Source organism: Ochotona curzoniae, unplaced genomic scaffold (assembly GCF_017591425.1).
Source record: "Ochotona curzoniae isolate NIBS_2020 unplaced genomic scaffold, NIBS_Ocur_1.0 contig_2321, whole genome shotgun sequence".
In the NCBI taxonomy this organism is placed as follows: Eukaryota; Metazoa; Chordata; class Mammalia; order Lagomorpha; family Ochotonidae; genus Ochotona; species Ochotona curzoniae.
Genome location: NW_024465421.1, coordinates 14,415,420 through 14,437,699, shown reverse-complemented (window position 1 = coordinate 14,437,699; position 22,280 = coordinate 14,415,420). Strand labels below are relative to the sequence as shown.

Here is a 22,280-nt window from a genome sequence, read left to right as displayed (position 1 = left end):
TAAATCTGACTTTCCAATAAAAACAAATAAATTTTTTAAAAATATATGATTAAAACATAATTTTTTCAGTAATTCTCCCACTGGGTGGTCCATTTAGGAGAGACTGCTATTTTCCCTGTGGGTTTGTTCCATTTAACAAGTGGGCCATGGTAACTATTTCCTTTTTCTGTAATTAAAGACAACCTGAATGTGACGAAAAACATGCTTACTGTCTATTTTTTAATCACTATCACACCAACAATTCCTGACAGCAGGGCCTAGGTTCTGCCAGCTCTCACCTCTGCCATGGCCTCCCTCCTGTGCTCTGGCTCCCTGCAAACCCCTCTGGGCACAGCAGCCAGAGGAATCATAGCACTGCCTGCACAGAACCTTCCAGAGTTACTGAACTTCACCAGACAACAGGCAGAAGGCCAAGCCCGCCAGGCCCTGAACAATCCACCCGACATCTTGCTGACCTTCTTCCTCTCCTTTCCCTTCTCAATCCTCACCCTGCCCCCTACTGCAACTACATCCCAAACCTCCCATCACACTCCTGCCCTGCGCCCTTCGCATCTACTATTGCCTCTGGAATATTCTTTCCAGGGATATAGGTATGGTTCACTGGGGAACAGAGCCTGAAATGTGTACCTTTGACATCCAATACATTTTCTTGAATGAAACAGATACAACTCTGAATCTAACTTGTACAAGGGGAGATGTTACCTAATGAATACCATACTAAACTGGGATAAAGTACAAGATCCATTTTTTCCAACAGCTCTTCTGGACAAAATATTGGTGTGTGTGTGTGTGTGTGTGTTTTCTTAACCATGTTTACGACACCTGTGCCCAAGGTTGGGAACTCAAACACCTGCTGCTACAGAAGATGAAGCCGTACCTCGATTCTCAGGCTGTCGTGCTCCACCGTAAAATCAAGCCTGGAAGGGGCAACATCAAAGGTGATCCTCTCCCCTCTGTAGAACGGGACCTGGAAGGCAGAGAGCAGCAGCTACTACCAACCAACAGTGTTAACACCGCCGCCAACATGCACATCAATCAGTCAGCTGCTGGCCCACAAGGGTTCAGGTCAGACCAAGAAAACATATTAGCCATCATCAATACTAAATTTTACATAATTTCAGCCAACAGGCCAAGGAGCAGTGCCACCACTGCCAATTTTCGGCAGCTAGGATGCAAGGGTCCAAGTGTCACTGGGAATACAGGTGGAGGAGCCCACATCCAAAATTCTTGAGCAGGAGGGCTTGTGAATCGGGATGGGATGACTTTGGGTTCCAGAGTATTTGCATATACATAAAGAGATATCATGAAGCTGGGACTCCACTTGTACATACAGCCCACAGGTCATTTCTTATAAACAATTTTGTGCATGAAACCAAGTTTTATAGCATGGAATTTTCCATTTGAGGGCTTCCTGAAGATATGGAAAAAGTGTCAGATTTTGGCAAATTTTGGGCTTCAGACTTGCCAGCAGAGGATGCGCAAACTCCACCTGCTAAACAGTGTTCCTACCACGCATGCCAAGCCTGCTTCCATTACCACCCAAACGGCACCCACTCTGATTGAAGCCAAAGTGTCCCTAACACCCACAGCCTCTTTACTCACCACAGTGTAGTCCCCACTGGGCAAGGAATAGAAGGAAAAGGAGCCATCTTCTTTGGAGACCGCATAGCACAAATACACCAAGCTCTCATCTGGGGGCTGGAAGCCGGGCACCGGCGAGACATTGCAGCCCAGGACATCCTATGCCACGGGGAGAAAAAATAAAAATGTCCTTTCCCACTCATGCGTCTTGATTACTGCCAAAGATACACACCATGAGTTTTATGTCACTATACATATGTGTATATGTGTATTTCTGCAACTGGGCACGTGTTCAAAGAGATAAAAGCAACATAAGTCTTCAGACACAGATTGAAAAGTTAAAAACTAGTACGGTCACCATTCTCCCAATATGTGGATAGAGGCTCTGGCAGACCAAATAACTGCTCTAAGTTGTACCTGTCAGAAGGGGTACCTCAAATCTTGGTACTGCCCCCACCAGGGGACACATGTCCAGTCTCTCAGGGGTCCCCAGAGACATATCATGTTCTTAATGCCACACTTTGCCTTCTGCAGCCTGTTCTGGGGGTCAGCCCCACCTCCCAGCTGTTCACACAGTCTCTTCTGGTCTTCCCTTTTCTTTGCTTACCTCTTTGGTCACTAGAGAAGAGAAGAGGAGAAACTTCACCCCTTTCATGGGCTCCCCATCACTCCGGACAGAGCCAGACACGTTGTAACCAGCAACTATGAGGGGACCAGCCGCGTTGGCATTGGAGTTGGTCACGCGCACCGTGGTGCTTGCCTACAGGAGAGGAAGTATTTCACGTACAAAAACTACACATGTGCTAAGCTGTCAAGTAACATATGGGCATCCTCAGGTGGAAATAGTAATTGGGGAAAAGTTATGGACTTAATACATAAAACTGTATGTGTAGTGTGATGGTTAACTACTTGTTTAATGCTCAAAATGAACAGAAAAGAAGTGTGGCACAATGTAATCACAACGATTTCATCTATACAGTGGAATCAGAGCGTGAGACTGTGTTTCGGGGCGTGTGTGAAACCACCACTTGGGATGCTGCATTCCATATTAGAAACCCTGGGTTCAAAGCCTGATGGTAATTCCCATCCAACTTCCTGCAAACGCACACCCTGGGAGGCAGGCAGCAGCAGGAGATGGCTCGAGTACTGGAGTTTGCATCCTGTCCATACAGTGACACTTTACTTTTAAACTTCACTACCTTCTAAGGCAGTGTCTAACGTTGTTTCTACTCCTTTATATTCCTCTGTGTGTTCCGGTTTTATAAAAAGAACACCTTTTTTCTGTTTCATGACATAGGGATATATACATGTCTAAACATTTTTTATTAAATTACAATTTGCATAGAGAAAAACATATACATTCCAAGTACACATGCACTGATCTTGTCACTTGAAACACAACATCCTGGGAAAGCAACACCCAGAGGCAAACAACCCCAGCATCCTCAGAACCCCCTCCCACTCACTTCTGCTCACTAACCCCAAAAGCTCATTAGCAGCTTGACTTCTGACAGCTTCACTTTCAAAATCACAACTGAAAAGATGTGTTCTACCTATAACTACGTAAGCTCTGGAGTTAGAAATAAAATATTTGTAAGTGTTGCCACAGAAGAGAAAAAAACCTGAAAACCAAAAGTCACAAACAGTATGTAGAACACAGAGCTACGAAACGGTGCAGTGGGGGTGGGCATTTGGCACAGCAGTTAAATCTCTACTTGGGACATCACAGCCCATCTCAGAGCCTGTGCTTCCAAATCCCAGATGTATTTCCTATGCATCTTCCTGCTAATGCATACCCTGGGAGGCCACAGGCAATGACTCAAATACCTGGGTCCCTACCACTCACAAAAGACCTGAAACGAGTTCCTGGCCTCAGCTTTGGCCTGGCCCAGGCCCAGTTACCTGGATGTGTCTGGGAAGTAAATAGAAGACGGAAGATCTCTTTATTGCTCCTTCTTTGTCTCTCTACCTTTCATATAAATAAAGAACAAACAGAAACTATGCCATCAACCATACATCCAGAAAATCTACAGAGGAAAATCTGCATTGCTCTTCAGCAAGATGAGACAGCTGGGGCCAGCACCATGGCAACGTAGGCAAAGCCTCTACCTGCGACTCCAGCATCCCATATGGGCACCAGTTCCTGCCCCAGCTGCTCCACTTCTCCTCCAGCTCTCTGCTTGTGGCCAGGGAAAGCAGTGAGGATGGCCCAAAGCCTTGAGACCCTGCTCCCATATGGGGGACCCAGAAGCAGCTCCTGGCTCCTAGCTTTGGATTGGCTCAGCTCTGGCCACTGCAGCCACTTTGGGAGTGAACCAGCAGATGGATCTTTCTCCCTGTATTTTCTCTCTGTATATCTACCTTAACAATAAAAATAATAATAATAAAATAAATCTTCTAAAAAAAGAAAAAGAACAGCAAATACATTTCCTTGGATTCTTCAGGTGTGGATTCAGCTTAAAAGAGCGCCAGCTCCTAACAGACTTTCTTTCATGACAGGAAAAAACACTGCTACCTACAACCGAGATCAACACAGCCACGGTGTTCCACCTTAGGAATCCCGCCAGTCGGAAGTACCACTGCTTCCGCATCTACATCTGGGAAAATCCTAAACCTTGTGCCCAGCCCCTGGGTGGCTTGTTCCCAGACACGGCTGAAATGCTCACCTCTTTCAGGGCCCAGGTTGGATGGGTTGCGAGGATTTCGTAATCTCCAGGAAGAACTTTAAAAAACGCAAACCTGCAAAATGCAACATGCTGCTTAAGCGTCTCAACATCATGGGATTTATTTCTACCAAGATTAAGAGCACAAGAAATTAAGGTTTGGATTATCATCACCTTGCCACTAGATGGTTACATCAGCGTGAACAGAATTCAATCCTTCACTGTACAAATCCACAGAGGATGCTTATTAATCACTTACTGTATGCAAAGAGGTGTGCACTGTGTGCTGACAAGAAGGAAGGCTTATGTCTTCCTTAATTGCAAGGAATTTTGGCTTAAAACCAAGTGACTGTCGTTATGCAGGGACTGGTCATAGGAACATCCAACTGAGTTGGCAGAGGCGACAGACACGGGTGGGCAAGAAGAGGAGGGACGTGTCTGGAGGAATAGAGATGAGAAGGCAAGGGTTGTGTGTCAGGAACAGAAAGCCCACCCCTAGACTGAGGCGCAGGCTAACACAGGGTAATGGTACCCAGCTTTGACCCCTACACACAAGTGTTCAGATCTGCTATGAGAAGCAAATACAAGCCATTCTGGGCTCTCATGCAAATCAACTGTCATGAGCCAACGGCCCACAGCAGTGCCATACTGCAACTGGCAAATGCCTAAGAGTTACTGGCAAATAGTACCGGAACAAGCCTGGCTGTGGCTGCAAGCACGATCGCCAGGATTCTGACAAGTCTGTGGGAAATCCGGAAGAAGCTTCTGGCTCCTGCTCCGGGCATTACAGCCATTTGGGGAGTAAACCAGGAAACAGAAGATCTTTCTCTCTGTCTCTCTTGCTCTCCATAAATCTGCCTTTCCAATCAAAATAAATCTTTAAAAATGTTCCTTTAAAAAAAAAGTCAAATACTATGGACAAACTTTACAAGGAACACAAACAAATTTCTGGCTGGAACTTGGGTGTAATCCCCATGATAATTAATAAAAGCAAATATTCAAAAATACAGGACATTCTGCATCTCTATACAATCAGATAAGGAACATTCAACCCACATTAAGTAACCAGCGAGAAATACAGCTCCACACTGCTGCTGCAGACCTGAACTGACAAGATGCCCATCAAGTAGGAGTGGATATTATTTCAAAAATGGAAAATCATTTCAACAGCACCTTTAAGACTGAATGACTAACTGACAGATCCATTATACACTTCTATTTGGCAATTCAGTCAGTTCTGTGTACTGAAGGCATTAGTGACGACTTGAATACTCTCAAAATTATCTGTTTGGATTATTCTAACATTAATCTTGGTATAACTGTTAACATTTGCAACTCAACTATCTAAACCCATTAAATAAATGCTTGAAATTTCACTCAGCAAAGTTAATTAGGTAATCACCAGTTTCTACAACAAAATGGTTTTGACATAACAGTTATAATGATATATATATTTTTTTATCCTAACTGAACTGTCCTACATGAAACAACCATTTTTCAAAACACCCACTCCAGGTGGTTCTGGAACATCAATCTTTCCGGTCGCCTACAACTGCCTTCATTCACAAACGTGAAAACTGGGGCACAGCAGGGTAAGTAAGTTGGCCCAGGTCAAACAGCTGTCAGACTGCCGTGCTCCAGAGCCCGTCCCAACCACTAAACGAAGGCCTACTGAGAGCCAGACCCCACAGCAGGTGCATGATGGGCAAACTCCACTGAGTCATCCGATCAATGCCAAGTCACAAGACCTCCATTTCCCAGTTAAGAAATTTGTGATGCACTTGGGGGCTGCCCTTTCAATGTCTGTTTCACATTTCAGAATGACATTCGAGTCCTGGCTACTCCTCCACTTCTGCCCCTGGGAAGGCCACAGTATTTGGACCCCTGTCACCCACATGGCGAGCCCCAATGGAGTTCCACGCTCCTGGTTTTGGCCTGGCCCAGCCACCTAAGGAGTGACCCAGTGGGTAGATCTCTTCTATCTCACCATCATTTCTCTCTTTCTCTGCCATTTAATTACAAATAAACAAATATTTGTTCCAAAAATGGAAAAGGGAACTTGAGACTTTGAGGTGCACAAACTTGCCCAAAGTCAGAACTTGAACTCAGTTCACACTAGAGCCAAGCTCCCTGGACTGTGGGCATCAGGGGACAATACTCACTTTCCCCCGGGCTGTGTCACCGTGGACTGGATCTTCGCCTCCGTGCCGGTGCTTCTCAGGGACACCTGAACCCCCGCGGGTCCCAGCGGCTGGCCTTTGCTGAGCACCTGTTTGGAGAAGGCGGTTAGCACCTGCCAGTGGCAAGGCTCTTGCTTCTCAAAGCCTACTCATCCCTGACCACCCTGCTTCCCAGGAGTGGCCTGGAACCTTCTATGTATCAAGAACCCCTTAGAAAAGCTGCGTTAGAGTAGGAACGCCCCGTCTATGGTGGGAGAATGAGGGTAGGAGGAGGGAAGGGAGAATAGCAATAAAACAAAATTATTCCATGGAATTCAAGCCTGCTGGCAGTTGAAGGTACATCACTGTCTCACCAAGAAAGGAAAAAAAATCCCAGGACCCCCATCTCTAATAACAAACTCACACCTAAAGCGAAGGGCCTTACTCTTAGCACGAGAAAGAAATAAACCCAGCACCGACTCAACGACAGCAAAAAAGGGACACCTGCACTTCTCAACCCTGGGCCCTGGGTGGAGGGGAGGAAACCAACCTCTCAGAGAGTCTAAACCAGGAGCTGGAACTCACTCCAAGTCAGCAGCTCAAGGTCACACCAGGAGTCCTAGGCCCCTCAGGGAATGCTATTTCAACACCCAGTGAGAAGACACCCAGGTGAGTGGCAGAAGCACATTCAAGTTTTCTGCGAGGTGACTCACCCACTAACGGGCCGCACGCCCTAGAGAGATGTGCTGCTGACCTGACAGCCTGCAGGTGGCCAGGCAAGGCAGCCATACCACCCAGGGCAGGAGGTGACAGCTGGCAACCTAAGCCTGACTGAGCGCCAGGTGCACAAACACTCCTGCAGCTGCTCTGTGAGTCTCTGGTGGGCTAGATTTCCCCAGGCTGAGAGGGCCCAGCATGAGTGACACAGCATGACGCCATACCTTTCCATTCACAGAGAAGCCTGTGAACACAAAGTTGATGTCCCCGCCCTTGGTGCAGATGTCGCTAACGCCATCCACGTACAGCTCCACGCTCGTCGGCTCTGGGGAACAGAGCAGAGTGGGGAGATGGGGGGAGGGGAGACATTAGTTCTGGGACAGAGAGAATCCAGCTGAAGTCTGTCATTTGTATATCTGAACACTTGAAATGATTCAAATCACAATATTTAATACACAGTTTCAAACCTGCAGGAGCGCCGAGCACATCTCCCTCCTGCCTGTACCTCTGAGGCTCCCACCCCAGGGGTCAAACACCCTAACAGAGGAGCTGTAGCTCAAGACTCCCTACAGATAAACACCAAAATAGGTTTGCTGAAGTTTGCCCTGGACCGGGTATCAGGCTGAATACATCGGAGCTTCACAATTGAGTGAGACCCTCCCGAGACCACAGAGGCTGTGATTAATACAGCTTCTAATCCGATTCCCCCAGCCCTGGCTCCAACTCCGCCTGCTGACCAAAGCATGCCAAGTGCTGCCGTGTGAAAACCCTACTCAGCCAAAACAGACATACACGGGCACTGAAAGGCATGCCCAAGAGCACGCACTTGAGCGCTGTTCTTACTGGTCACACCACAGAGCAAGCCCAGCATCCAGCAACAGCACAACAGCTAAGTCCTTGTACACTGCTCACACATCCAAGTTCTATGCAGCAAGAGAGAATGGCCAAGAGCCGCACATCATACAGATGAATGCACCAAAAAGCCAGAGAGAAACCAGATACAAAACAGTCCCCTGCATGACTTCACTCACAGAAAGAAGAATCTGTAACTTAAGAAGGACAGGGTGGAGCAGGAGCTGGGGGTGTGGCTAATGAGCATCAGGGATGTGGTGCTTCCAAGGCACAGGACCTGGGCTGTGGGGACACGGTCCAGCTCTGTGGAAATGACTCAGGTGACACTCTCATACTCACAGCCGTTCTCTGCATGTCGTCACTCAAGGGGAAAGCTTATCAAAAGAGAAAGCAGACGCAGGAGGGAAGGGTCACAAAACACAAATGACTGTCGCCCCCGCCGGCTTCGCCAAGCTGTGGGCTGACATCAACCACCCACTGCACAGAAATGACCAGTGCTTCCTCTTTCGAAACATCAGTCACATCCAGACAGATGCCTCTCCTCGGATCTCCTGTGTCCAACTTCTCCAACCACGCCTCAGGCAACTTTGGAGCTTGAGTTGGTATGTGAGCGAAACGGGCTGTTAGTAAGCATTCAAGTGCTTGCTAATTATGTGCCACAATTCTGAACACTTATAATCGACCCATGACTCCAAGTACCTCGTGGGGCAGGATTTGAAGCAACCCAGACTCCACAATGAGGCGACAGAGGCTGCCATGGGCAAAGTCAACTGCCCCAGGTCAGCATCTAGTTGGTGAGGCTCAAGGCTGCCAGAACTTCTGATTTCTTAAAGAGATGGGAGCTTAGATTTGTCATGTGTTGCAATTAATTCAACAAAAAGATGAAGCATATATCCCCCAAAATTACTGAAAGAGCTAAAAAGGAAGGCACCCTGGGACAGATAAAAGTCCCCATTCATGGTTTCTGTACCGTTCTACCTCAAGATCATGGGTAAAACGGCAAAAGCAGAACTTCCAAGAAGAGGCCCAGTACAAGGAAACACCTATTTTAATGACAGCAAGCCTTCAAAGAGGATCTGAGGTAAATTCACAACTGAAGAGACAAAGCAAAAGGAAAACCACAAAACCCTCCGCTACCCTAAGAACTGAACCCTTTAACTGGTTAAATCTGTGGGCTCTGCCAATCTAAATGAATATTCAGCATCTATTCGAACCCTTTATCAAGCATGCCCAGTCAGGCAGTTAACTCACCAAAACTCCACCCGAGGGGGGGCTCGATCTTCAAAATGAAATCTCCCTACAAGGAAAAAAAAAAGGAATTTGAAAGGACGGGCACTGGTGAGCCTGGGTTCACCTAGTTCGGCGCTGACAGTTCTTCTCAAACTTTTATACCCGAAATGAAACTCTACCAGCAGGCAGGGTTTGGAGGCCAGTGGATGCCTGGATGCCCTTAAGGTGCCACAAACTGAGGCTGGCTCCCACAAGATTCCACTAAAACATCCAAAAGACACTTATGCCGGCCAAAGACATCCCCCTCGGTCCCCCATTGTCCCCGGACACCAAACATACCATGAGCCCCTCACAGGCCTATACAATTGCAGGGGGCTGTAGTGAATTTTATAAATTAAACTCATCATTTAACACTAGCAACTACGGTTCCTTTAAGACTTGTTTTTTAAAGAAGTTTATTCACTTGTATGTGCTCATTTGAAAGACAGACCAAGAAGCAGAGGTAGAGGTCTTGTAAAGGTCTGCAATGGGAGCAGGGGAAAAGGGACAAAGTAACTTCATACACTTCCTAAGACAGCCTTGTTCCCTCCCTCCATGCCTCCACCCCCCACCCTCCCCTCGCCAAAAAGCTCCCGATTAACCTGTTATTTGCTTCAATGTTAGCAATAGTAACAACATGTTTCTGCTGCACACACATGCACACAGAGTTTCTCAGTCCTGCCCCCACGGGCACTGTTCCAGGCACTGAGCGACACTGGGTAACTGTAGCACCTGCCATCCCCGCCTCCCACCAGCACACACAACTACAATCATCTACAATGTCTATGTTGCCACTTGTCTCTGGAGATACGGAGACCACTGTGTTCAACCCAACCAGCTGATGAGCTGTCACCCTCGGAATGTGGCCAACACTGCCCTACTTCATGCGTCCTTTTGTAAAATAAACAAATGTGCTGGTACAGAAAAGGCCATTCTTCTGATTGGCAGAGTCTCGTGGGGCACCCAAATTGCTTCCCATCATAAAAGAATGAAGTGCCCTCGTGTCTTACCTTATCATACAAGGGGATCATAAAGTAACCATTATTAGGGGCACAGTCTGTTTGGTATTTCAAAGTCCCATGCTTGGTGTACAACTTTATCTGCAGAGGAAGAAAAGAAAGTATTAGTCATAAGACTACCCTGGGATCGCCCTTGAGAATTATCTACATACATTATTACTGCAAGTTTTTGGCCAAGACTCATTTGCTGAGGACCTGCTAGGTCTCGGCTAGGACACTGAACCTAAGGGATGGAGGGAAATAAGACAGAGTCTTCCCTAAGCAAAACAACTGTAGGTTTTTCAGATTACACCCGTCTAAAGCCCATCCCAGAAGTCTTATTGTTCAATGCTTTTAGTTTACTTTGGTGCCTGGCTGTGGTTCACTTTTAGTTTCTGGGTCTCAAGGAAAAAAAAAAAAATTAAAGAATTAGTTGTTTATCTGAAAGGCAGTGGCAGTGGACCTGGATGCTGCAAGGGGACAGATGGGGCGGGGGGGCAGGATTTGCAGGGACATCTTCCATTCACTATGGTTTAATCCTCAAATGGCCACAACAGTCAGAGCTAGGCCAGGACAAAGCCAGGAGCCTGGAACTCCATCCATGTCTTCCACATGGGTGGCAGGAATCCAAACATTTGGGCCACTTTCTGCTGCTTTCCTAAACACATGTACAAGGAGTTAGATAGGAAGTGGAGCAGCCATGATTCAAACCAGCACCCATATGGGATGCTGGCATCACCAGTGGCAGCTTAACAAGCTGTGCTGCAACACCGGCCCCCTACAGCCGATTTTCAAACTCTGCTGCTAGTTGGTGCTTGCACCCTGCCTCATTTGCTCAACTAGCAAGTCTGAGCCAAGGAATACTTTTTATTAACACAGCTGCTCCCTGTACACCTGAGTCTTGGGGTGCTTGAGCCTTGCACGGGGCGACTTCTTCTGCACCTGGTCAGTGCCCTGCTGTTTGCACTGTGTCGCCTTTCAGTGGTCACACTAACTACCTTCTGTTCAGGCCATGGAGGTGCCAGGACCTTCACAGGCACTGCTGTGAGTGTCCAACTGTTGTGCAAGACAGTGGCACTCTTAGCCAAGAAGCCAGGGAGCCCCAGAGGCGTCCACAACTTGGCCAAGGTCACACGGTACAGGAAAGACCCAGATACTGCTTGAGTTCATCTTACTGAGTTAATTGCTTGCCTCTTAGCCAGAATGACGCTCAGAATGTGAGAGTTTGAGAGCGCCCTTGAGGATAGGATGTGCGTTAAATGTCTTTCTGATCTATTTTTGCTCTGAGAATGAGAAACAGAAAATTAAGTAGCTCCAAGCACTCTTACCAACTAAGTAGATCTTTAAAGCAACAACCTTGCAGCACGCATGTCTGTAAAGTCACACACAGACTAGCAGCTCTCTGTGGGCTGCACCAAGGCATCCAGTGCACAGTGCACAGCACTCCTTTACTCCAAACACCCAATAAATACTCGGTGAGTTAGGCACAAACCGTAGAGCACTTTCTGGGCACGCATTTAAAGCAGGGAGTGGAAGTGCACCAGCCCACAGCAGTTAGGGGCAGCATCAACAGACACTCGCCTAAAGTAGCTTGCAACCCAAGCTGAGTTCTGCAACCCGAAAATTAGAGGATGTTCCACAGAATTCAGGATTGTCATTTTTAGTCTGAAGTTTCCTGATTCCTAAGTGTGAGCAACCAACTCTGTCAACAGGACAGGCTACTATCAAAAATAGAATGTCCGTCTCAGGAGGGCAGGGGTTTTTGTCCACTCTGTTCACTGCACCTGCTACATCCCCACCAGAGACTTCAGCACTGATGGCTCAGGTACCTGGGTCCCTGCCTCCCCCAGGGGAGACTCAAACTGAGTTCCTGGCTTCCTGCTTCAGCACAGTGTTAGAGGAGTGAACCAGCAGATGGGAGAGCTATTTCTCTCCGCCCTTAAAAGTCTCTTTCACACCAATTTTTAAACAGGAATCAAGACACTGGCTCCAAAAATAGGATGTCGAAATACCCCAAAGGCAAAAAGGGAAGAAAGCTGAAGAGTGTAGATAGTAATACTGCAACTATAAACCACAACCAAGAAGAAATTGTGGAATGGCTCCAGTATTTATGTTTCTTTCATGTAGGAATAAGTAGGACATGCGATTGCAATATAAATGACATCGAGATTATATGTATGAAATGTGTGATTTCACAACCAGACATCGGGCAAGCCATGAGGATAAGCAGCCCTTTGGAGCCAGGCACACACTTCACACCGGGTGACAAAACCTGCTCTCTGCCCTCAAGGCCACTGTGAACCCCGGGGGTAAGGGTGCCCCTAACCGCTTCCCCCTCTCTCCCAGAGTCTCAGGAAGCTACAGGTTACAAAAGCCAAGGAAGCTTCCAAGGCAGCATCGGAAAGGCCCTGGGCCCAGGCACCGAGGCAAACGCAGGCTATGTGCACCTGTCAAAGGCCAGGAGCCCCAGCACTGCAGCAGGCAGAAGAGCTCCACCTCTGAGAACAGGAAAGGGTGCGGGAGGCCAAGGGGCTTGAAGAGGAGCGATTCTGCTCCACGAACATGTGGTGTTGGGCCTGCTCTATCCTGACACTAGCCTACAGGCACAAAACTGGGATCCGAGCCAAGGACAAGTCCAGGCTTCCTTGGAGCGCGTTGTCCACTGGCTCCACCTCCCGACCCTCAGAGCACAGTAGCTCAGGCCTTCCCAGCAGCACTGGAACTGCTCAAAGGCTCCTTCAGACAGCCTTTGGGATCCTACTCCCCCAGTCCCTGCCCCTGGATGGTTTCTCAAACCCCCTCAGGCACCTGTTCTTTGCCTCTTCTGTTTCCCGCTCTTTCATTCCCCTCCTACCAAAAAAACAAGTCCAGCCATCCCTCCAGCACATCCCAGCCCCACTAGCCTGACATGTGCCCTCTGACCCCACCTCCAATCTCCCTTCCTCTTTGCAGAAGCTTTCTGGATCACGATCACACTGTGTTGATCTTCACAGCAGAGGGCCAGGTGCCACAGCCCAAAGCCTCTCCCTGCAAGCACTGGCATCCCATATGGGTGCAGGCTCATGTCCTGGCTGCTGAACTTTCCGTCCTGCAGCCTGCTTAAGGCCTGGGGAAAGCAGTGGGGAATGGCCTAAGGCCATTGGTACCTGCTCCCATAAGAGAGGCCCAGAAGAAGATCCTGGTTTTGGATGGGCTCAGGCTCAGGCTACTGCAGTCATTTGGGGAGTGAGCCAGCAGATGGAAAATCTGTCTCTCCTTCTCTGTAAAATCTACCTTTCCAAAAAGTAAAAAAAAAAATAATAAAAAGAGGACAAACCTCTAGTGTACTGGCAATAAGCACCCAATAAGACAACTGGGGTGGCTGGCAACTGCCCATCTTCAAGGAACAGGTGGCAGGCACAGTCCCATAGATTCTTGACCGCAAAGATCTCAAACTACAGGCTCATTAACTCAGGGGAGGTCGCACAGGTCCTCACAGCACCAGGGGTAGGCCGGCACTTGGTTCAACACAGGTATTGGGATGCTGGCAGCTCATAGCAAAGTGCCTGGTTCAAGTCCCATCTGTGCCATTCCAAGATTCCTGCTAAGGAGCATCCTGGGGGCTGCAGGTGATGGCTCAGCTAGCTGGGTCCCAGCCAACCCCACAGGAGAACCAGATGGAGTTCTGGGCCCCCGGCTTCAGTCTGGCCCCGATGTGGCTCCTGGGGGGGGGGCCTTTGGGGATTATACCAGCAGATGAATGATAGAGCACTCGCTCTCACGCTCTCTCTATTCCTTTCAAATAAAATAGAAAACACAATTTTTTAAAAAGCATCCCAAGGTTTGTAGGAGTCTCATGTGGTCTTTAAGGCTCTGCATTATGGTTTTAGGAAATCTGAGCTTTAGAGGTTTCTGGTCTAGAGGATCCCGGCCGATGTTTTTAAGAACTTGGGGGATCTGGGGTCTAAATGTAGAGGACATAGGGTACACAGGGTTCCAGGGAGAAGAATCTGGGGTCCCGCACCCCCTACTCCATAACCGACCCTGCGACCACCACCTTGCCTCCAGCGCGTGTCTAGGGACAGGGCGGTGGGGAAGCCCCGCGCAAAGCAGGGGCTGCCAGAAGGGAAGGACTCCGGGGGCCGAGGCCCAGAGAGGCTGGGCGACCGGCCCAGGGTCACACCGCGAGGCTCACCTCGATGAGCGAGTAGTTGATCTCCACGTCCGACTTGACGAAGCCCCCGCAGCCCACCACGATGTCCTCGGAGCCGCGCGCCGGCTCCACGCCGCTCAGCAGCAGCAGCACCACAGCGACGGCGACCGCCATGGGGCCCGGAGACCCAGCACCCCGGCCCGCCCGCATGGCCCAGATGCCTCCTGGCCAGACCCTCAGCAGGCCGCCCGTCCCGCCCCTCACTCCGCACGCACGCTGCCGGCTCCTTCCTCCTCTCAGCCCCACTGACAGCCAGGCCCCGCCCCGCCGCGCAGGCGCACGACGGCCCCATGCCCACGCCCACAGAAGGGCGCACGATCGCGCATGCGCAGCCAGGAAACGCGTCCACTTGTGCCCTCTGGAGACCTGGAGGACTCCGCGCACCGTCTGGCAGGTGCCGGGCGAGGCACAGACGCCCAAGCCAAATATTACCTAGGACTCATTATCAGGGTTCAGTTTTCCGTGGTGCATGCGTCTGTAACTTTCTGAAACAAAGCACGTTATCTAAGTTCAGCGTAGTACTACTAAAGAAGGTATTTATAATTCATTTTAGTCCCAGGTGTAACATTTGTATAGAACACTTCAAGAAGTTTAATTTACCATGAATTAATTCTCTGAGAGGAAGTGTGGTTTGTCTGGCAGTGAGTTCGAACCTCAGTATTTTGTCTTTTGGCCCCAACTGAAAAAGTAATATATAGACAGTTTTTAATTAGAAAATTTGCATCAAGGGCCTGGCGCAATGGCTCAGTGGCTAAATCCTCACCTTGCATGCGCCAGGATCCCATATAACTGCCAGTTCATGTCCGGGCTGATCCGCTTCCCATCCAGCTCCCTGCTTGTGGCCTGGGAAAGCAGTTGAGGACGGCCCAAAGCCTTGGGACCCTGCACACGCGTGGGAGACTCAGAAGAAGCTCCTGGCTCCTGGCTCCTGGCTTCAGCTCAGCTCGGCTCTGGCCATTGCGGCCACTTGGGGAGTGAACCCAAGGATGGAAGAGCTTCCTCTGTCTCTCCCTCACTCTGTAAATCTGCTTTCCCAATCAAAATGAAAAGAATATTTTTTTTTAAATAAGAGCATATTTTTAAATGAGTGTTTTCTTTGGATAATTTTTATATTTTGTGTCTACATGACAAAAGAATATTTTCCGCTGCAAATTGCCGCTCTTGGCTAAGACTTAAGCAATCTACAAGACTCACAATGCAATTCCCCTGCATGATGATCCGAAGTGTCGCTGTGGTTATTAGGGAATGAAATGTTGACTTCAGAATCACAAGCATGAGTACTGCTGATTTCAATTTCTCATCCAGCCCTCTCGCTGAAAGTATAGAGTGCTGCAAGCTTACTGATCCTGTGCCAAAGAAGAGCCAGAGGCCGACTCTTCCAAGTACTGGAGTCTTTATTCACCGGCCTGTGGACTACCTTGTACTACCACAAGTGGAAGAACGGAGCAGCTCAGTTGGGCCGTGCTGTTAGGGGCTCTTAAGCTCACGCTGGCATGAAAAGCTGTCCAATGAGCTAAACCAGCATTGGCGCAATATGACGAAGCAGGAACTGTCAGGAATTCCTGTCTCCTCCAGGTTGGGTACTTTTTCCTCCCCAGGGTTGTGAAAGACTTGTGTCTTAGCCTGGGCTGCCAGGGGAAATTTTATAACTGAGTGCTAATCTAAGGACCAGGGGAAGAGGGACAACCTGCAACCCAACCCGCAGGCACCATTAGGAAAAGCAACACTGTTAACTGTGTTACAGTGTCTCTGTCTAAACTTTAACACCTTCATGTGCTCTCTGATCAACCTCCTAAGATTTCTGGGAGCCCAGTGAGTCTAAGTATCATGTACTTTAAACCATCCAATGGGCAAGTGTTTATACAGACTAAGCGCTACTCCAGCTTGGTAATGAGAGGCAAACAAGCCTGGTTTGCAGAAGCCAGATTTGCAGTTTGCAAAGTTTTGAAGTTGACAGTAGATGTCTTTCTCATACTCTGGTTCCGCCTATGTGTCCACAACAGAACACTTGCTTTTCTGCTCGCCCTGAGATTCCTGTAGACTTAGAGGACCTGACAAAACAAACGCCATTTTGAATTTTCAAACTGTCACACAGATAAGTCTTATACTACAGAGTTAAGAAAAGAAGCTGTTTAGATTGGTTTATTTAGACATCAGTGCCCTGGCATAGTGGGCTATAAGCCCCCACGTGAGGCTCTGGCATCCCACATGGGCACCAATTTGAGACCTGGTGCTCCATTGCTGATTCAGCTTCATACTAATGTGCCTAGGAAAGTAAGGGAGGAACACCAGGTTTTCAGGCTTCTCCACCCGTGTGGAACACCCAGAAGAAGCTCCTGGCTTCGGAGAAGCCCAGCTCAGGCCATTGTGACCATTTGGAAGTGATCTTGACTCTGCCTTTCAAGCATAAATAAATAAATCTTTCTTTAAAAATTTACTTTTTAAAAAGATCTACTGGGCCCGGCACCGTGACCTAGCGACTAAAGTCCTCGCCTTGAATGCACTGGGATCCCACATGGGCTCTGGTTCTAATCCTGGCAGCCCTGCTTCCCATCCAGCTTCCTGCTTGTGGCCTGGAAAGGCAGTTGAGGACAGCCCAAAGCCTTGGGACCCTGCAACCGCTTGGGAGACCTGGAAGAGGTTCCTGGCTCCTGGCTTCAGATTGGCGCAGCACTGGCCATTGCGGTCACTTGGGGAGTGAATCATCAGATGAAAGATCTTTCTCTCTGTCTCTCCTCCTCTCTGTATATCTGACTTTGTAATGAAAATAAATAGATCTTTTTTTAAAAAAAAAAGATCTACTTATTTTTATTTGAGAGGCAGAGATACAAAGAAAGAACAGACAAAAAGATCTTTATCTGCTGGGTCACTCTTCAATGGCCGGAATAGCTGGAGCTGAGCCAATCTGAAGCCAGGAGGGAGCCACGGTTTCCCAGGTGGGTGTAGGAGCCCTACAACTTGAAGCTTTGCTGCTTTCCCAGGCCACAAGCAGGGAGCTGGATGGGAAGCGGAGCAGCTTAGACATGAACCAGTGCCAATAAAATGGCATGCTACCACCATGGGCTAAACTACTTTGCTACCACACTGTCCTCCCCCCATAAATAAATATTTAAGTTGATTTATTGCAGGTGGTTATGTATAACCTTTATTGAAAGACACATATTTTACCATATTTAACGTGAATTCTAGATTTGTCTCAGCGGCTCACTGCTGGTGAACTGAAAGCCTCAGATTGGGAAGTGCTGCCCTGTGCAAGCCCAGGCTCAGAGACCCTCTGGGGTCTGAGACGGAGCCTGGCAATCCACAGACCAGGATGCCCAAGTCTCACTCTGGGCTCACCCCAGCTTCTTCCTTCCGGGCCATTCCGGTCTTCTGACTCCTTCTTCAAGTTCATCCTCAAAAACACACAGTGGCGCCCCAGGATGGTGACATCACCAGCAATCATTTCCACCAGTCTCCATCAAAGCCACCTCGGATAAGCAGGCACAGGTTCAAGGTAGACAAGTCTGTGAATCGTTGTGTCCCTGCCCTTCCAGGTGAAGGGAGCCCAAGCAAGGATGGGAAAACTCAGAAAAAAAAAAAAAAACCCAGAGGAAGACCAGGTGTGGGGAACCCCTCTGCCAGAGGCAATCAGGGTTCATGCACAGGGTAATGAGTTTTTATTCTTCTCCCAACTGAACATCTGTCTGTATATTTTAAAGATTTATTTTTATTGCAAAGGCAGATTTACAGTGAGAAGGAGAAACAGAGAAATCCACTGGCTCATTCCCCAAGTGGCTGCAATAGCCAGAGTTCAGCCGATCCAAAGCCAGGAGCCAGGACTTGAGTCTCCCACGCGGGTTTGGGCTGTCCTGCACTGCTTATCCAGGCCACAGGCAGGGAGCTAGACTGGGAGTGGAGCAGTCGGAACACGAATCGTTGACCATATGGGATCCTGGTGCATGCAAGGTGAGAATTCAGCCACTGAGACATCGTGTCAGACCCTGCGTCTGCATCTTGAGAAGTGTGTGTGCTCTTAGGCCAGCAGGTTAGGGGCCTCACCTGAAATATTGGCGTTCCACCATAGACTAATTCTGCATTCTAATCTTTTTCACAGCCTTTAGTAACCGTAAGTTCCCTAACAATACTTCTGAATGGCCTTGTAACTCAAACTAAGTGGTGACCCTACCAATGCTGACGATAATGGCTAATTTCTAATGAGCGCTTACTTCACCCTGTGCTAAACTCTTCATCAGCTTCTTAGATTCTTGCCACCATCCTCCAGGTGGACTACGTCCATTCCCGATTGCTGGTCACCCAGCACAGGCACACCTGTGGGGAGTCGCCGGTAGGGATTCCTGGTCCTAGAGTGCTCCGGAAGCCGAAGATATTTGAAGCAGCAGGAAGAGGAATACTGGGGAAATGGCTGCACTTTGGGGGGTCCCGGCCCCTCCTCTCTGAGCTCCCGGTTCCAGCCTCGCCTGCTTCACCCCTAGCCACCCCACCCCAGCCGCGCGGCCGGACCTTGCCCGGGGCCTCCCGATCCCGGAGCTCCAATCCCAGCCCGACCCGCTCGGCCCGCCCCTTCCCCCCGGCCCGGGAGCTCGGTGGAGAAGGAAGGCACCCGGGACTGACCGACGCACGGACATCGGGCGCTCGATGGCGGCGCCGTCCGGCGAGCCCTGCGCGGGGCTGGGGGTGAGTGCCCACCCTTGTCCTTGCTGTCTTACGCTCGCAGATACCTCGGGGCTGCTGTCCCTGGGAAAGATTCTCTCACCCCACAACGTCCTGGCCCCCAAACTGCAGAGGTTAGCCCTAGAGCCCAGAACTACCCAAACAGGGCTTGGACCCTGAGTCGCGTGAAGACAGTGAAACCCCACAAGCCTTTCTGGACGCCCTGCCTCTCCGGCCGCCCCTTCCAACCCGGCTGCCAGGGAAGGGGGTCCTTGGGTGAGCCAGAGCAGGGCAGCTCAAGAGCCATCAGCTGAGGTTAATAGAGGCCTCTCTCCGTGCCTGGCCTCCTGCTGTGTGCTTTGTTGCTCCTAACCTCTTTAATGCAACCGTTGGAGGTGGAACCTGTTATTCCCCTTACGCTCAGAAAGGTTAACTTGAGACAGCTGGCGAGTGGGGCTGGGTACGAGTGAGGGGAGGGTAGCTCATTGGGGAGAGAACGGAAATGACTCCGTCCTATAAAATTTGCTCAGCTCCAAGAGGGCGCACAGGGGGGCTGAGGTCAAAATTACAGAGCAGGACACCTGTTCACTGACTCCTGCCTAGAGCAGTCTCGGGCTGAGACAGCATGGCTACATCCAGTGTGTGGGGGCCTGAAGGAGGCAGGTCCTCTCCTCTTGGTGCCTCAGCTTCCTGGGCTGTGAAATGGGGAAATAGGACCTACACCCCCAGCGTTGCTACGCAGATAAATGACTGTCTGCACCAAGCACTAACTACAGAGCCCAAGCCTGGTGGACTCCAGGGCCCAGTTCCCCAGGTTCAAGTCCCAGCCCTGCCACGTCCCAGCTGACCGCCGTCCACCAAGTGGCTATACCTCTCTGGAGCTGCACTTTCTCATCTTTCCAATCAGTAAGACAAGTGCATACACCTGGCAGGACCACGTGAGGGCGAGGCAGGAGAGAAGCCTCGGGCGTTCCTGACAACGCTTAGTGCTTTTCTTTGCGGATCGGAGGAGTCGCCGGGCTTCTAGGCTGGAACCATCCGGAGTCTTTCTGCTATTCCTCCAGGTCTGGAACCAGTCGGAACCCCAGCCTGTGGCCGCCCACCTCCTAAGCCTGTGCTTCCTGAGGACAGCAGGGGTGTGGGGGCCCCCCATGTACCTGTGGGTCCTCGGCCCCATCCACCTCTTCTACCTCCACCGCCATGGCAGGGGCTACATTCGGATGTCCCCGCTCTTCAAAACCAAAATGGTAACCACGGGGGAGCTGCTGGGAGCCTGGGGACCACACAGGGCGGGGGGCGGGCGGAAAGGGGGTGCGGGGAGGACAGTTTGGAGCCGGGCAGAGAACCCAGAGTAGATGCGCCTTCCGCCAAGAAGAGCGCCTGTTCAACAGATCAGTGCTAGCCGGGCGGCAGAGGTGAACTGGACGGGACAAGGTTGCTACACCGTCCTGGACACTTACCACCACCACGTCAGACAGTTCAACATGTGTGCACACAAAGTGATTGCCAAGCCACACTAGGATGAACTTTTTTTGTTATTTATTTGAGAGAGTCACGACAGAGACCTTCATGCACTGATTCACTCCCCAAATGATTGCAATGGCCAGAGCTGGGCCTGTCTGAAGCTGAGAGCCAGGAACTTCTCTTCCAGATCTCCTTGTGGGTACGGGAACCCAAGGACTTGAGCCATCCTCCACTACTTTCCCAGGCCGTTGGCAGGGACCTGGTTGGGATGTGGAGCAGCCAGGACTCGACCTGGTGCCCCTGTGGGATGCTGGTGCGGCCGGCAGAAGATTATTCCGCAACACTACCACTGTGCAGGTGTGGGCCTGTAGGATAAAACTTTCTTTTTTAGCATTTGAACAGCTAGAAACTTGTTTTGACTTTCTTTTTTTCATTTTTTTTATTATATTTTTGACCATCTTTACATAGTTAATTAGGGTAAATAGGTTCAAGGGCTACAGGAAAATGGACAAGACTATTATTTCCATATTGTTTCCTTCATGTATCTGAGGTAAAGGGGAATTTTAAGGGAGAAGCCCCACCCAGTCTCCCACCCCCCCCCAGGCCCCTGAGGTGGGGCATGCTCCGAGGGTCTTGCTCAAGTGGTTTTGATAGTTCAACAGTTCTGAATTGCTGCCAATCTCGCCACTCCAAGCACGATGCGGTCGCTGAAGAATCCACTGATGGACATAGTCCATCTTAGAGTCTCTGTCTGCCCAGTTTTTCACTGCCAACATATGGCTGAGGTGGCTGATTGACTTGTTCTATTCTCCGTGTTTTGACTTTTCTGAACTGGCAGTGCTAACGGGACACTTCGAAAAGCTATGGTGTGTTTGCTGGAGTGTCTGAAACGCTGGCTTTCTGGGCGTGAGTCACCCCATGCATCTGTCCCCCACTCGCTGTCCCTCTGTCCTGCAACCTTCTGCCAGAATGTTCTTTTTCTGAGTCCATCCCTGCCCACTGCACTCCGTTCTGTTTGGCTCTAATTCCTACTCCACCCCAACCCCCAGAAGGAGGGCCAAGAATACCAGAGAATTTCAAGAGGTCATGGGGGAAGGTGGAGTGAAAAGATAAAAGTTTATTTTGCTGAAAACCCACATCGAGAGCCATGCATAGTTTTTCCATCATATGCGAGTTCCAGGAGTTTTTTCCGAGACCCTGGTATATTTGAGGCCCTGTAGGCCGCAGTAGGCTGCACAGACTCCCCTCTGCTGTGGAATGGATGTGAGTTTGTGGAAACATTGTCAGGGCCTAGAGCAAATAGGTCATTGGGATGTGTCCTTTCAAAATAGCTTTTTTTTTTTTTAGATCGATCTATTTTTATTGGAAAGGCAGATTATATTTACAGAGAAAAGGAGAGACAGAAAGATCTTCCACCTGCTGATTCATTCACAATGGCCAGAACTGAGCTGATACAAAGCCAGAAGACTTTTCCAGGTCTCCCATGTGGGTGCAGGATCCCAAGGCTGTGTGCCATCCTTGACTGCTTTCCCAGGCCATAACCAGGGAACTGTATGGGAAGTGGAGCAGCCAGGACACGAACCAGTGACTATATGGGATACTGGTGTTTGCATGGTAAGAATTTAGCCATTGAGCTATTGTGCTGGGCCTAAAGTAGATTATTTCTAACGTAGTTCTCTCGTGCCAGGGTTGTTTAGGAAGGATGAGCCGGAGTCCTGAGTCTGCCTCTCCC

At 49.5% G+C, this 22,280-nt stretch overlaps 2 protein-coding genes across 2 annotated transcripts in view; one reads left to right on the top strand and one right to left on the bottom strand.

Moving 5' to 3' along the window:
• The window catches only part of LOC121151642 (nodal modulator 1), a 43,679-nt gene extending 28,977 nt beyond the window's left edge, over nucleotides 1–14,702 (bottom strand). Inside the window, exons 1-9 of the mRNA XM_040973265.1 lie at nucleotides 14,414–14,702; nucleotides 10,252–10,341; nucleotides 9,224–9,269; nucleotides 7,345–7,445; nucleotides 6,407–6,513; nucleotides 4,248–4,320; nucleotides 2,189–2,341; nucleotides 1,603–1,740; nucleotides 878–967 (exon numbers count right to left, since the gene is read on the bottom strand). Of these exons, the coding sequence (XP_040829199.1) occupies nucleotides 878–967; nucleotides 1,603–1,740; nucleotides 2,189–2,341; nucleotides 4,248–4,320; nucleotides 6,407–6,513; nucleotides 7,345–7,445; nucleotides 9,224–9,269; nucleotides 10,252–10,341; nucleotides 14,414–14,581 (966 nt within the window). The 5' untranslated portion in view covers nucleotides 14,582–14,702. The remainder of the gene's footprint in view (nucleotides 1–877; nucleotides 968–1,602; nucleotides 1,741–2,188; nucleotides 2,342–4,247; nucleotides 4,321–6,406; nucleotides 6,514–7,344; nucleotides 7,446–9,223; nucleotides 9,270–10,251; nucleotides 10,342–14,413) is intronic.
• A 4,367-nt stretch (nucleotides 14,703–19,069) lies between these two features.
• ABCC6 (ATP binding cassette subfamily C member 6) overlaps nucleotides 19,070–22,280 on the top strand; it is a 38,935-nt gene continuing 35,724 nt past the window's right edge. The window contains exons 1-2 of the mRNA XM_040973724.1: nucleotides 19,070–19,108; nucleotides 20,149–20,331. Of these exons, the coding sequence (XP_040829658.1) occupies nucleotides 19,070–19,108; nucleotides 20,149–20,331 (222 nt within the window). The remainder of the gene's footprint in view (nucleotides 19,109–20,148; nucleotides 20,332–22,280) is intronic.